This window comes from Denticeps clupeoides, chromosome 20 (assembly GCF_900700375.1).
Source record: "Denticeps clupeoides chromosome 20, fDenClu1.1, whole genome shotgun sequence".
Lineage (NCBI taxonomy): Eukaryota > Metazoa > Chordata > Actinopteri > Clupeiformes > Denticipitidae > Denticeps > Denticeps clupeoides.
The window spans coordinates 4,555,325-4,570,434 of NC_041726.1; the positions used below are offsets into that span (position 1 = coordinate 4,555,325).

General features: G+C 46.7%; 1 protein-coding gene across 4 annotated transcripts in view; it reads right to left on the bottom strand.

The window, feature by feature from the left end:
- Nucleotides 1-9,377: 9,377 nt before the first annotated feature.
- Nucleotides 9,378-15,110, bottom strand: part of vps50 (VPS50 subunit of EARP/GARPII complex) — a 96,971-nt gene continuing 91,238 nt past the window's right edge. For 2 of the 4 annotated variants that reach the window (XM_028964113.1, XM_028964114.1), the window contains exons 26-28: nt 13,618-13,739; nt 11,096-11,285; nt 10,227-10,346 (exon numbers count right to left, since the gene is read on the bottom strand). In XM_028964113.1, the coding sequence (XP_028819946.1) occupies nt 10,227-10,346; nt 11,096-11,285; nt 13,618-13,739 (432 nt within the window). Of the gene's footprint in view, nt 10,347-11,095; nt 11,286-13,617; nt 13,740-15,110 lie in introns of all 4 variants that reach the window. The other 2 variants (XM_028964112.1, XM_028964116.1) reach the window with 2 other exon arrangements.

The following is a 15,110-nucleotide window of genomic DNA, read 5'->3' on the forward strand; positions in this document are numbered from 1 at the left end:
GTTGACTTGTCTTTCTTCTTTTGGATGCAAATTCAGAATCTGGACACACACACCTGCAAACTATTTTATAAGCGATACCGTGCTAAAGTTTACGGTCTCAAATCACTGACATCGGATTTTGTCCTTTGTTCCCAGCATGCACTGTGGCCGTGGACCAGCTTTAAAGTTCTTGTTTTAGATGTATTAGCTTTTAAAATGGTGTCATTGTTTTATTACATTTACATCCCTTAGATGTGCTTTTTTTCACAGAGACGCCGAGTGTTAATTATCTCAGAACAAAGAGGATCTTATCATGCAGACAACAATGTTCTCCTTGAAACAAATCCTTTAAATTATAATATGAGCCAACCAGGGCTCATTATTTACATTGCGGTATTAAAACCACATTTAAGACTGAAGGACGGACTCACTTGACAGAACGTTGGCATGAAGCAACAGCAGCACCAAGGAAAGACTCCACCAAAACAAAACTGCGGGAGAGGAAGAAACGTTGGGAAGGCGTGATACAGAGAAGAGCCTGCAGTCAGTGCAGGGTTGGTGAGGGTTTGTACAGTTGTAGAGGTGGAGGAGTCCAACGTGTAGTATGGAGCCTCTGTCCACGTTTGGAGGTCCTGGACAGTGCAGAGTAGGTTTTGGTCCAGTGTCATGGTCTACATTTCGTGTCCATTATGAGACTACTGGTCCATTTGAAGGTCCCTGAAGCTTTAGCTGTTACGATGGTGGTGGCTGTGGTGGCCCTCTGGTTCATTTCATGCTAAGGTTCAATGCCAGGTACTAGGATTCATCTGCAGAACAGACAGAAGCAGCGTACCATACCATAATAGTGGTATATTTATTGCAACGATGGCCCGGTACCCTAACCAGGACAGCCTAACTAAGACTAATTTAACACTGTGTGCTTAACTAGGTGACTGTGTAGTAAAGTGAACTTTAGTAATTGACACTGTCTACTGGTTAATACCTACAGTAAATGTAAAAAAAAAATGTCAACTTTATTTTATTGTACTGCTGTTATTACTGTTTTATAGATGCAATAAAGTGCAGACGTTTCAAGGGACTTGATATAAAAAAAAAACCCCACAGTCTTGCATAGCTTTTCTTTTGTTAATACATTTCACAATCGTTTATTAACCAAATATGTTTTCTTAATTTGTGAAAGTGGTTCTGACTTTCAGAGCATATTTATATATCTGAAAGTTATCTAAGAGATATGTGACTGGCACTTTAACTTTTTCACAGCGCTGCATTTGTTAATTACGCTTCTATCAAGTTAATAATTAGACAGCATCAATAAGCCCGGTGTGGAGCGGTTCAGGGCGTGCTGCAGAAAACCCGAACCTCCCCAAAGCCTCTTTTCCGCCACTCTTGGCGGAGGGGTTGGCGGGCGGCCCGCGGCTCGACGGTTAAGTGTGGAGCTCAGCAAGACGGAGGCCAGAGCCGGATTCCTGCGGCGTCCCCGAGCGCGGCTTCCACCGCGTGTTTATGTAATGAATTAATTGAGCCCACAGGTATGATCGTCCCGCGGTGAAGACCAGAGCCAATCGCGGAGGGCCGTTAAAGAAAACGAAGGCGCCGGTGAAGGAAGAAGGCCGAAGAGGTAGAGGTTGAGGTATTTGGTCAGTGGCAACCACTGACGACCCGAGGCTTCTTTCGGATCCAATTTTTTCAACTTAATCCATGTCTCCATGCCGTGAGAAACACAACTCTCCACCTTGGCCAGAAAAAAAAAAAACATATTTCCGTGCCACTGTACATATGTACGGTATAATAGATGCGCCCTGGCCTTTCAGCCTGCCCACCGCATTCGTTCTCCTCGTCCAGACGCAGGACTTGGCAGACGCTCCCTCCCGGACCCGGTGATGTCTCCTCGAGACCTCGGTTTTCTGGAGATCTCCCGGATGGGCGCAGGTTTGAAGAGGAAGAAGAAGAAGAGTGGCGCCCACGTAAACCGAGTCTCCGAGTCACCGCCTTTATTTCCTCGAAGCCGGACCGTCGATCTCGGCGTAACGCAGTTTTAAGGTCTGTGAAAGAGGGGAAACGCGCTCCTCCATTTGAACGGGGCTTGTCGCATTATGTTAAAAAACAGCACTCGAGATGATGAAAACGGAGAAAATGATTCACCTTAGTGGTCGTAATTAAAAGGTCGGTGCTTACAAAGCAATGAAATAGATTCCCGGATGCATTGGGTTTGTAAAACGCTCAATTACAAATTACAGTGGGAAGGACTCTGAGGTCTCTCTTTATTAAGATTCGTTTCAATTTGCTGACTCTGTGGACAGTTTTGGGTTAACTAAAGGACGGTGTGTAGTGCATTTTGTACAGATGTGTCTTGAGGCCGCTTGATTGTACTTTATTACTATTAACAACCAAGCCACAGTTGGGTAGACATGAACGAGACCAATTGTGAAACACGTCACAGCACACGGTGACACGTTTACGGCATTTACCAGACGCCCTTATCCAGAGCGACTTACAATCAGTAGTTACAGGGACCGTTCCCCCCCCTGGAGACACTCGGGGTTAAGTGTCTTGCTCAGGGACACGATGGTAGTAAGTGGGATTTGAACCTGGGTCTTCTGGTTCATAGGCGAGTGTGTTACCCGCTAGGCTACTACCACCCTGACGCGGTGAAATGTGTCCTCTGTATTTAACCATCACCCTTGGTGAGCAGAGTAAAAAGCTCAATTACATATCGCTCTTTTTTAAGATTAGTTTCTATTAACTATTCTGGCTACTTCTATGGTTGTTGGAAGATGATATGTTGGTGTGGATGGTGTGTAGCGCATTTTGTACAGATGTGTCTTGAGGCCTCTGATTGTACTTTATTACTATTAACAACCAAGCCACAGTTGGGTAGATTTTGAACGGACCACACGTCACAGCACACGGTGCACACGGTGAAACGTGTCCTCTGCATTTAACCATCACCCTTGGTGAGCAGTGGGCGGCCATGACAGGCCGGCCAGTGGAGCCAGATTCGAAACCGCGCTGACCGGGAAAGGCGTAACTCAACACCACAACTAATCCCGCAGCGCACGGCCGGCCGTCCCCATTAGGGACGAAAAGCGCACGTGGATTTGCATGCAGGACGACTCGTACCTCTTCAGGTCGCCGATGGTCCTCGTGAGCACATTATGCTATTACCAGATTTGCAAGGCAAATTGTCAAAAAGGTCCCGCAAACAGGGGCTGACGAGTACCCTTTCAGAACACGTTCCATCTTCCGCCTCTGTGAAGGAACGCGAATGTTCTGCATTCGTCCGTTTTAGTTAAAGTCGCAGCGAGACTCGGCCGTTTTTTAAAAACATACTTTAGGTTTAATTGCGCATCAAGCGCGAAGCTAAATCGGTTGTCAAGAGCGACTGCATCGTCCAAGAGGACAAAAAAAGAAAAGAAAACTGACAGCGGGCGTAATGACAAGTGACTGGTTCATATTTCCCAGCTTGTTTTACCATTATTGCCGTTTTTTATGAATACAGATAATAATAAAATAAAAAAATTTAACTGTGCTGGGATCACCTTTGCCACAATGGCACAGGACATAAAACGGATCTGAATGTAAAACTGCGCCGCACCACAACGCACGGGTGGTAGTGGCCTAGTGGGTAACACACTCGCCTATGAACCAGAAGACCCAGGTTCAAATCCCACTTACTACCATTGTGTCTCTGAGCAGGACACTTAACCCTGAGTGTCTCCAGGGGGGGACTGTCCCTGTAACTACTGATTGTAAGTCGCTCTGGATAAGGGCGTCTGGTAAATGTAAATGGGTGTACGAAATGTTCCGTTTCCCTCGCGCTCCGAGGCAGTAAAATTGTTTTATCGGCTTTCTCAAGACTCCGTGGGAACGGCAATAACTTGTTTCCCGTTCTCGGCCCGGGAGGATGAATGAGACGAGGAGCAGGTTGGCCTGTTCGGTGCAGCTGAAACGAGCTTCTCCCACCTCCACGGGGAACCTTGGTTAGATGATCTTTAACCAGAAGACATGGCTGAAGGCCACACGGCCGGTATTTACACGGGGAGGGAGGGTGAAAGCAGCACGTGGACCAAGATCTACAGAGCGGATCGACGTTCCTCTCGATGAGGAACAGCCTTGGAGCTTCTCCACGCGAAGAGGAGGTGAAGCTTTCAGCCTCAAGCTGTCACAGAGGAGCAGGACCAACAAAAGCACAAAGCAGGGCCACGCCCGGCTCAGACAACAGAGGCTCGCTAAAGTCGACAGGATGATTTAAGCTGGAGATTCCATATGGTCCAGGCCACCCAGTATCCACAAACCACCGCTTTTGCAGCATCTCTTCCTCTTTGCTCTGCTTCTCCTCGCCTTCTGGAGCTACGTAATGCTGAACACGCTGTGAGTGCAATGCACAAAAATAACCATTACAACCTGTACTGGATGAATGACAGGTAACAATCTGCACAATTGAATTAATTATGCCTAATTTAATTGAGGCGTGTTAGAAAATACAGCAATGTAATGCCATATTTCACGTGGTGACACGGCCTCGTAATCAGAAGGTTCACGTGGGGACAGCGTCCCCACACGCTGTCCTCACACACTGTCCCCACACGCTGCTCCCACGCCTGTCATGGTGGTGCCCACTGCTCACCAAGGGTGGTGGCAAAATACAGAGGACACATTTCACAGTGTCACCATGTGCTGTGCTGCAGTGTTTCACAGTGACTTTCCCTTCACTTTCAGATCTCGTTACTCAGCGATTCTCAAGGACATTGGGGGAGGGGGGCATTTTCTGCTTTCGCCCTAAAAAACTGCACTGGCCAGTGATGAAAGAATGTTTTCCATTAGGCATCCAAGAATGAGTGTCTGCCTCATTAAACTCGGCTGGACTTCCTTGGTGTTCTGTCTTTATGACGATACACACATCCCCAACATCTACCCCCAAAATGCTGGTTAGAAAGGTCCATCGCTCGGGTCATGCTGCATGGCGGCAGGTCTCCATGAAGCATCCGGTAAAAGCCCCAAACACCCTCATGTCATTAGGTCGGATTTATTTCAACATTCTCTCTGCTCAGAATCCCATAAGTGGTTCCAGAATGTTTACGTGCAACTTATTCATAAAATATCTAGATACCATTTACTGTATCATCTATCGGAAAAAAAATTGGCACATGATCTCCGGATGGAGAACCGCTAAATTAATGATTGGAGAAGTCTGTCTAATGGTTGAGTCCTACGTTTTGAGCATATGTTGCTGTGACAGGCTGGAAAATAGATGAACTACATCTCAATTAAAATTAAATTATGTTTTTTTTTGTACTGTTTATATGTTGAGACTACATACACAAAGGACGTTAAATTCCAGCTATGGTGCACAAGAAAGACAAACTGCTCCTTAAAATTAATTGGAAGGAGACGTTCCTCCAAGTCAAGTTTCCTTGACAGGCCATTAGCAGGCAGAATAAAAGTGTCTTTTTTCCAGACTGCTTCAGGGTGAACGTGGGCGAACTCTGAAAGCAATCAACTCAAAACACTGTTAAAAAAGAACTCAGAATCAAGCAGTGGCTGCATGGAATGATGAGGAAAAAATTTGTGCAGATCAGTCATGCCAATTCGAGTAAATGAACTGTTTAGGAGCAAAGTTGAACTTCAAACCTCAAAATCAGTCTTAAGAGTCGAAAAACCAAAGCCAGAGTCTGACTCATAATCCTTCAGGGCCATCTTTAGATAGTTGGAAGTAGGGTAGTAATTCTGTAAACTGGTCTCGAGATCAATTTATTGTGGTCTCGGTCATGTCTTGGTCTCGGTCATGTCTTGGTCTCGATGCTATTTGGTCTTGGTCTTGTCTTGACACTATTTGGTCTCTGTCATGTCTTGGTCATGTCTTGGTCTGGATGCTATTTGGTGTCGGTCATGTCTTGGTCTGGACACTATTTGGTCTCGGTCTGGATGCTATTTGGTGTCGGTCATGTATTGGTCTGGACACTATTTGGTCTCAGTCATGTCTTGGGCTGGACACTATTTGGTCTCGGTCATGTCTTGGTCTGGACACTATTTGGTCTCGGTCATGTCTTGGTCTGGACACTATTTGGTCTCGGTCATGTCTTGGTCTGGACACTATTTGGTCTCGGTCATGTCTTGGTCTCTACGCTATTTGGTCTCGGGGTTGTCTTGGTCTGGATGGTATTTGGTGTCGGTCATGTCTTGGTCTGGACACTAATTGGTCTTGGTCTCGACGCTATTTGGTCTTGGTCATGTTTTGGTCTCGATGCTATTTGGTCTCGGTCATGTCTTGGAGGAGCCGAGACATCAAAGGACAAATCCTGATTGGTCTGTGGCAACTTTTTGGGAGTCAAATGTATAAATGAGTTTTCTCTTGGGGGCTGAGACAGACCACGCTGTGGCGTCATGGCGTCATGTTGAGCACGTGCACAGACTAGCGGCATCAGGCAACAGGTGTTAGAAACTCCGTTCAAAGCAGCGCTTTTTTCATAAACACGTGTGTTTTTCGTAAAACCACGCGTTAAAATGCAGGCAAATCATAGAGGCACCGAAGCCTGAACTCCGAGCTGACCTCCCTACAGCGGCGGGAAGGCGGTCACGCTTAATAGATAGATCACCAGCGGCCCAGTCCCACGGGCCTCCTGCGCCACGCGGCAAACGAATAAAGAGTCGGAATTCCGTTCTGCCGAAAAGTGAGCCGGCACGCTGGCTAAACGGAACCTGCACTTACAGAGGACGCTCCTTCCGGAACACCGACGGAGACGTCACGTCGCGCTGCGTACAGCCGGCGGGCGAAACAAGCGAGGACCTGAGGGGCGGCGGACGGGAACAATGGACGGGAACGTCGAGCACGTTGAGCAAGTGGAGAGTGGTGGCCGGCCGGACCCACCGCACCAAAGCGGGCCGGCCGGGAACACTTCACGAGGGCACGGCCACAACATGGAGAGGAGAGGAAGGCGTAAGTGCCATTTATTTAGCCAAATTTGTTCGATGGCCCTTCACGGGGAACAATAAAACGAATCCATGACGAATCATTTTTTCCACCACGTGGCGGTTAGACTCGGATCGTCTTCAGCCAAACTACAGGAGGTCAATGTGAAGACGTGAAGGAGACCCGGCCGGGACTGAACATAATATCACAATCGATAAGTTCTTAATGCAGAATAACATTAAATGACAAATACGCTGCAGATGTACCGTTGTGGTACGTTTGTTCAAATGTGACAGACAAAACAAACGACCAAGCGCTCATTCAGAGGTATAAAATATGACCCTGACATAGATGCATATTTACACGAGATAAGTGGAGAGATGGCATTATTAAAATAAATTAAACATGTTAATGTGTTGATTTCATTGAATTATTCTTACTTTAGTGTATCAAATATACTTCAAAACTGGGTAAAAAAAATTAAAGGGTACCAGAGTGTTAATTAACTGAACGCTTTATCTATCTGTGCTGTTTCATGGATTCAATGGTTTTTCCATGAAGGGTCCAACACCGGAGCCTCGTCCGTCGTGTTAATAAAAAAAAAAAAAAAAAAGAGAATTAACGGATATCAGGGTGGTGGTGGCCTAGTGGGGTAACACACTCGCCTGTGAACCAGAAGACTTACTACCCCACTTACTACCATCGTGTCCCTGAGCAAGACACTTAACCCTGAGTGTCTCCAGGGGGGGGGACTGTCCCTGTAACTACTGACTGTAAGTCGCTTTGGATAAGGGCGTCTGGTAAATGCCGTGAATGTAAATGTAATATCTGCGAAATCGTACGCGTGGCGTTCCTCCCCTCGAGAGCCGTCCCGTCCGAGCGTGCCGCGGCCTTGTTTTCGGTGCGCCAGCGGGCTTTTGTGATTTCAGTTAGCCGCGGTAATTAAACCCTCTCCGCGGCACGCCGGGGGCGCGTCTCCGGGGAAACGTCAAGCGCTTCTCCAGTCGAGCTGGAAAAAAAAAAGAGGTGCGTGATTACAGCAAGTAACATTAAAACTCTGGAGAGAAGTCGATTTCGAGACATCGCGTGGATTTAGAGACGAAATTTCTGGCTTTAGACATGAACCAACATCTCCATACGGCCCTGAGGTTCGACAGAAGATCTCACATCGTTTTAGGCCACAAGTCACTGTAAATGTTCCGACTTGACCTCTTAATTCAACCGAGATCTGGATCCCCCACGGTGGTTTTAGGACGTCCCCCTCGGTGGTTTTAGGACGTCCACGCCTGGACGGGGTGTTGATCGGTCGCTATTGGTGTTTGGTGGCTTCGATTTGGAAAAGAATAGTCCCGTTCCAACGTTGACCCTGCTTGCAGGACGATGGCTCATGTTTGTCCCTCTCTGGACCCGCATACCCGACCCCGGCAGACACCCCTCTCCCAGCCGAGCGAGCGGCAGGGAAATTAGCAGGGGCCTGAGCGGCGGTGACCTTTCCGTCCCGCCGAAGAGGGACAGGTCGAGGCGTACGCGCCCTCGGACGCGGAGTACTAATGTCCAGCGCGCAGAGTTTCTGGATTAATGGCTCAACCTTACGGGTCCCACGCACACACACAACTTCATCACTTCCTGCCAAAAAGTGCCCCGGCTGCTTCTGTCTGTTTACACGGACGTTTGCAAAAATGGATTTTGGGGGGCGAGGGTTCGGGAACGAACAAACGTTGGAAAGGTTAATTGGGGGGGAAGAACAGGTGGGAGCAAAAAAAAAAAAAAAACCCAAAAAAACCCTACAGGGCGGAGCTGCACCAAAGGTTAATTAGGACACGAGCCACTGCAGACGTAATGGCGACTTCTCCCTGTGGCACAGTAAAGTTGCGACGTCGCAAACTCACCTTTCCGTTTCACCAGCGTGGCTCTCTCGGGCTGTGTACACTCGCTAACCAATAAAAAACGCTTAACCAACGTTCAACAACCTGGCTGATTCGCGTCCACCGACGTCTCACACCTACGGGCTGGCAAAAAAAAAAAAAAAAAAAAAAGAAATTTTGTGCCAAAAGTGCCATTTGACTGATGACATCACCGCAGGTAATTATATCATAAGATCATCTGAAATGTGCGCGAGCACACGTCCTGTGCTCCATTTCATCAGAACGGAGGGGCAACGTTTGCAACACCGACGCGCTATTAATAGTACCAGCCGAGTAATAATTCCTATGAGCTGTGATCTGCGCTAAGAAGCAGGAGGAAACTGCACTCAGGTGTGTGTTTTCCAGCCGGTGATGATCCCTACAAACCCCAACACACACACAGACACACACACACACAGCACCGGGGCCAAACGGGCAAACCTGGGGGGCCGACCACGTCTTCTTAAAGGGAGCGGAGAAAGTCGAGTGTAGGGTCGGATGGAATGGATGGACGGAAGATGGAAGACCTTCTGGAACTCGATGAGCTGAGGCAGGAGGCGCAAGGAAAACGCAGCTTGGCAGAGGATGGTTCGCCTTGTTTTTATTAGGACAGGAGAGTTACAGGGCGGACAGAAGAGCTCTCCACCATCTAAAAAAAATCACAACGTGACACGTCTACAGCTCCTAACAGTTAGTGTGGTTATTTACTTACACGGTCCTTGATCATTTTTAAAAAGCCATGAATACGCAGCTATGGTTAACACAAAAAAACGGATCGGGTGTAGCTACTCTGTCCGTAACAAAAACACACACCAGCTGAAATAAATAAGAAAGTCCAGTAGATTTCCTACTGGAAGCCAGTAGCATTCTCGTAAAATCCATCTGCATTTAAACATGGCTAAATAACGACTTTTTTACGCAAGGGAACAAGAAAAGCCCCGAAAACCCCCGGAACACTTGATGTTTGAAACCAGCGCTGAAGCCATACAAAAAAAAAAAAGCCGTACTTACTTACTGCTGTACTACGGTGCAGGTCATTACGTCACAGACTAGCCGTTGCGCGGATGACCATCGCCAGGACTAATGATATAGAGGAACGTCAACCTTCCATAAATCTTCTCACGCACGGGAAAAAAGAAACACGGGCCGCCGTGTGAAACACAGCCCTCGCCAGTCGTAACAAGTCCGTTACGGTAGCTGTGCAGTATACGAAGTAGTGCAGGGGCTTTTTTTTTTTTTTTAAACCCCACTTTTTTTTCGTGTTTTTAAAAGATCACAACAGCACATCTTTGCACATGTTCTTATTCTACATACACATGATATTAAACAGGCCGGTCGCCCACGGCAACATCCAGTCCTTCATACAGTAAGACGTGAGCCGGGCACATTCACGCGCTGAGCCAGGAGACGTCCCGGCGGCGTCGCCGAGCGCCTTATCTTTTCGGCCGGTCGATGTCGTCGATGGCGGCGAGGAGCTTCTGCCGGGCCTTCTTGTTGATGTGCGAGCCGAGGCACACGTTCACCAGGTTGGTCAGCTGCTTCATGGAGTACTCCTGCGGAAAGGGCGCAGGCGAGGGGGGTCAGGCCTCGCCTCTCGGGACAGCCGCGGGGTGTCGTCTTAGCGTCACCTCGCTTTCGCGAACGAGCGCGGTTCCGATGTTTGCGAGGGCCTCACATCAAAAAAGCTCTCTCTCTCTCGCACAGCTTCTAGCAGACAGGATTCATTAAATCATCTTCAAAACCAGTGAATATGAGAAGCGGGGGATCAGCGAGCCGTTCTGTGTGGTGCCACGCCGACTGCTGTTATTATTATTACGCCATAAGGGGGGATGTTTTGGAGGGGCCATGTAAGGCGTTGGGCGTGCCGGCAGATGTCGGCAGAGAAAAGTCAAATTAAAACGCTGGTATTAAAGCGTGCCATCTGCTCGCTTGGTCCCGGGTGACGTATATAGACAGGAAGGGTCTGGGATCGTCCAGAATGAGGAGTTTCTGGACGTGCAGAACGCCTAACTTATGTGACACTGGGAACAACTCCCCATTGTTATACTGTCACAAAAAAAAAACAAAAAAAAAACAGCCTGGTTGCCTTGGCAACTCTATCTAGTGGTGTTTTCTTAAATGCCATTCATAATAAGGCTTTTTATGGGATTTATGCTTTTTCTGAATAACAAAATATCAGGGTCATCAGCATCAATTAGTATCTTGTGTAATGAATGAATTAAATGGGTCCAGATCCCATACAGGAATTGTAGTATTTCTATCGTACTGTTTATCATTTGCTTGGAAGTAGGCGGACCCTCACCCTGTGGTTCTTGATGAACTGCTCCATGTCGTTCTCCGTCAGGTAGTAGGCTTTGATGTAGTTCTCCACGAACTCCTTGTCGGGGATGGGCCTGAGGTCGGTCAGCTTCTCCAGCTTCATGAGGAACTGCTGGAAGTCCAGCTGCATCAGGGCCCGGCCCTCGTTGCTGCACTTCTTCACATTAGCATAGCTGGCAGACAGGAGAGACGCGCTTTCAGACACACGCCCACGAGGGGGAACGGCTTCAGACATTATTCCTTTTTTTTACATGTTTGTTTCCACTGGAACGAGTATTGAAGAGTACGCCGGCCTCGATTATTTGCACGCTTTTGCCTACAGCAGGTGATTAGCGAAGATAACAATTATTATTATTATAATATTGTACATTTCTTCTTCCCATAAGTCTTGCCCCTGAAATGATGGCAACAGCAAAGGAAGGGAAGGTGCAGATATGGCGAAATGCTTAATTGTGTCTCGCACAAAGAAGGAATGGCCACTTTGGCTGAAACTTTCTATTATTTTTGCATACGTTGTATACGGAGGTGACGACTGTGATGCTGTCATTAAATCAAGTGAAATGTTTCAGAACTGCAGTGCACAGCTGGACTAATTTCAGGATGATCTCCGTGGTGAGTATACAAGTACACTAATGGCAACACACACACACACACACAGAGGACTAAATTAAAAACTACATAATATAAAACTATAAATGCATAACTAGCTAAATTCCAAAAATCTTTCCAGTCTTATTGTATATAAATTGTAGTAGGGACCAGCCAAGCATTCAGAGTTCCTGGTTTGGTGAGGACGTTTGATCTCACACACACACACACACACACACACACACACACACACACACACACACACACACACACACACACACACACACACACACACACACAGAAAGACAGACAGGAGAGTAATAGCTTTTCTGTGAGTGTGAGACGCAGCGTCTATAAAGCAAAATCTTCTTATATTGTGTCTGTGATGCAACTTTTTTTTTCTCACTTCTTCCCCGCAAAAGTCAATAACAGCAATAAGGAATAAGTTTAAAATTGCGTTATTCTGAATGGTGCTTTCTGGGACTGATCCCAATTCCTGCTTGTAGCACCAGGCCTTTTGACAGTAATTACATAAATATATATATATATATATATATATATAGGAAATACATATATTCAAATCAATACTCGAGGGCGGTATCTGAATTGCTGGCACTTGGCTCTGCACCTAAAGCTTTATGTGTTTTTGCTTTCTCCGCCGCAGATGGGCCGATAATTCAGTACGGCCCATTTGTAGAGCCTTGTAGAGCCTTCAGTAGAGCCTTGAAATTTTATAGCAAGCATTAGCCTTAAACGCAAAATGTGTGATTAATTAATTAACATTTTTTATATGTACACACACAAGTGCTGTCAGTAGATATTCGGGCTGGCAATAAATAACTACACAAAAATACAATAACCAGTGGAAAAAAAGTGAAGTGAAGTCGTTGTGAAACACTGCAGCCTAGCGCAGCAGACGGTGCACACAGTGAAATGTGTCCTCTGCATTTAACCATCACCCTTGGTGAGCAGTGGGCGGCCATGACAGGCGCCCGGGGAGCAGTGTGTGGGGACGGTGCTTTGCTCAGATGCACCTCAGCGGCTCTGGATTTGAACCGGCCGCCGTCCAATTAGGGGACCGTTTCCTTACCGCTAGGCCACCCCCCCATAAGAGACACATGGTGAGATGATTTGGTCTTTTTTATAAACCATTCTGCAGGCGGATCGTAAAGAAATCAGAAACAACATTTAGTCATTTTGTCAATTGTTTTTCTCCAATAGTTCAGATTTTATTTCAGAAAGTTCTGCCTGGGGAGGAAACCGGAGCAGCCGGCAGGGATCGGGATGATTTGTAGGACATCCCGTCCCAGCTGGATGAGTAACACCGCCTTCCCCGCTCCTTCCATTACACCCCGTTGCCAAATCGCACCATTATCTCCCAATTCTTCCCTGAGAGGCTGAACAGACCTCGGCCGATTGGATGAGGGCTGGACTCTTTTTTGGGACAGGGTCAACATGCTTAGATGTCATTCGTGGCATTTGCAAGCATTTCCAAAGTTAAGTGCAGGAGGACGAGGACCAGGCTGAAGAGCCTCCCGGCGGGACGGCCAACGAAGCCTCGTCTCAGCACAGGAGGAAGGCGCGGATCGTGCACTTCTTTCTCATGGAGACCTGGAGACACCAGGACGGAGCTAAATACGGCGAGACGTGCATTATTCCATAGCGCCGTTCCTCCGCAAATATTTCTGGAGGCCGATGGGAAGAGTTCACTGCATCCTTTTTGGGCTCCCACTCACTATGGCACAGTAATTCACCAGAGAGCGTTTGGATTCTGACAGACGCAAGGGAGGGAGGTTTAGCTGGAATGTTATTTATGATTGTGCCTCTGAAAGGGGGAGAAGAGGACGGCGTGGATGTGAAGAGCATGTGGATGGAATGAAATAGAAATTTTAAAAAATAAATAAAAAAACTACTCACCCCTCCACTAGGGTTCTGTTGGCCAGGCGGATGCAGTGCTCCCAAAGGACGTTGGAGACGGGCAGCGGGATCCTCACCTGTCTGGACACCTCGCCCAGCCGCTGGTTAAACATCTCAAACTCCTGAAGAGCACAAACACAAAGAGAAATGAGCTTAAAACATCTTACATTTTTGCCACTTTTCACTACTATATTTTAATTCGACAACCCCACTTGACTGGACCAACAAACTAATAAGCCGCCGGCTATCTTCAATAGAAACAATTTGGTTCACTCAGAACAGAAATGACATTTTTCATTCTGTTCCAGCTTTCCGAAACATCCTGCCCAATTTATAATCGGTTAGGACCGTTTAGACGAGTGGTAAATAAAGTTCAACCTGTCCTCTTCCCTTCTCTAGATCTCAAGTATTTGTCATAAACAACCATCCGGTTAACTGATCAGATCATCATGGAGGCCAAACCAGCCACCTTTACTTTACTTTACTTTACTTTTCAGACGCTTTTATCCAAAGCGGCTTACAAGAGGAAGACACCAGCAATTCTCATTCGGTTTCTATAGATTTTGAGTTTACAAAACTATGAGCCCTGATAAGGCCGAACTTGTCAGAAAAAGAACATACTCGGAAATTGTTAAGTGCTAGACGAAAAAAAAATAAATAAATAAATAATAATACCTTTATTAATAGCTTTAAATTAAATACCTTTAATACCTTTAGTATTACAGTAAATACTAATATATTCTAGGTGTTTCTCACAGAGTTTTTCTCATAATAGAAAGATACATAATTAATTTTGACATCATTTTAGTAGCTCGTCATACAGATATTCTGGTTTAAAAGTATATAGATAACTACCATGATATAGAAAATAAAAAAATATACATTTATCTAGAACTGAACTTGTTTTGATGTGGAATTGAAATTCCAATTCATTCATTGCAAGAATAATATGAATTATTCCTCCAAGTGGAAAAACAACGAATGCCAACAAGAGTGTGAACCTGAGCAACATCTGCAAGCTAAGGAGGGTCGTGGACCGAAAGCTTGCAGATTTGAACAGTGTTGAGCGAGCAGATTTCTCTTCCATCAAAACTGCCAATGTGCTTAAATCCTCAAAGGACGCCTGAAGCAACCCACTCATGACACTAAGTGCAGCTGTCTCAAGCAGACCAGCGTGGCCATGGGTCCATCCCAGAACGGCCCTTGGTGCGGTCCCAGCGTTACGGTGGCTCACGAGTGCGTTGTTTCAGCTGCTGAGAGAGAGAGAGAGAGAGAGAGCGAAGGATGGGAGGACAGAAGCCACGAAATAGAAGAGAGAAGATTCCTCCTGGACGTGATGACATGTGCTCCTGTGGGTGCCAAGAACGGCATGTACCCTGTTCTCGCACCTTAACAAAAGACACCGTGAGACTCCGTAAGACCACGGCAGCCCATCCCGCTTCAGCAGGTGCTTCCGGAGTTCCGAAAATGAGGAACTAATTGCACCAAATCCG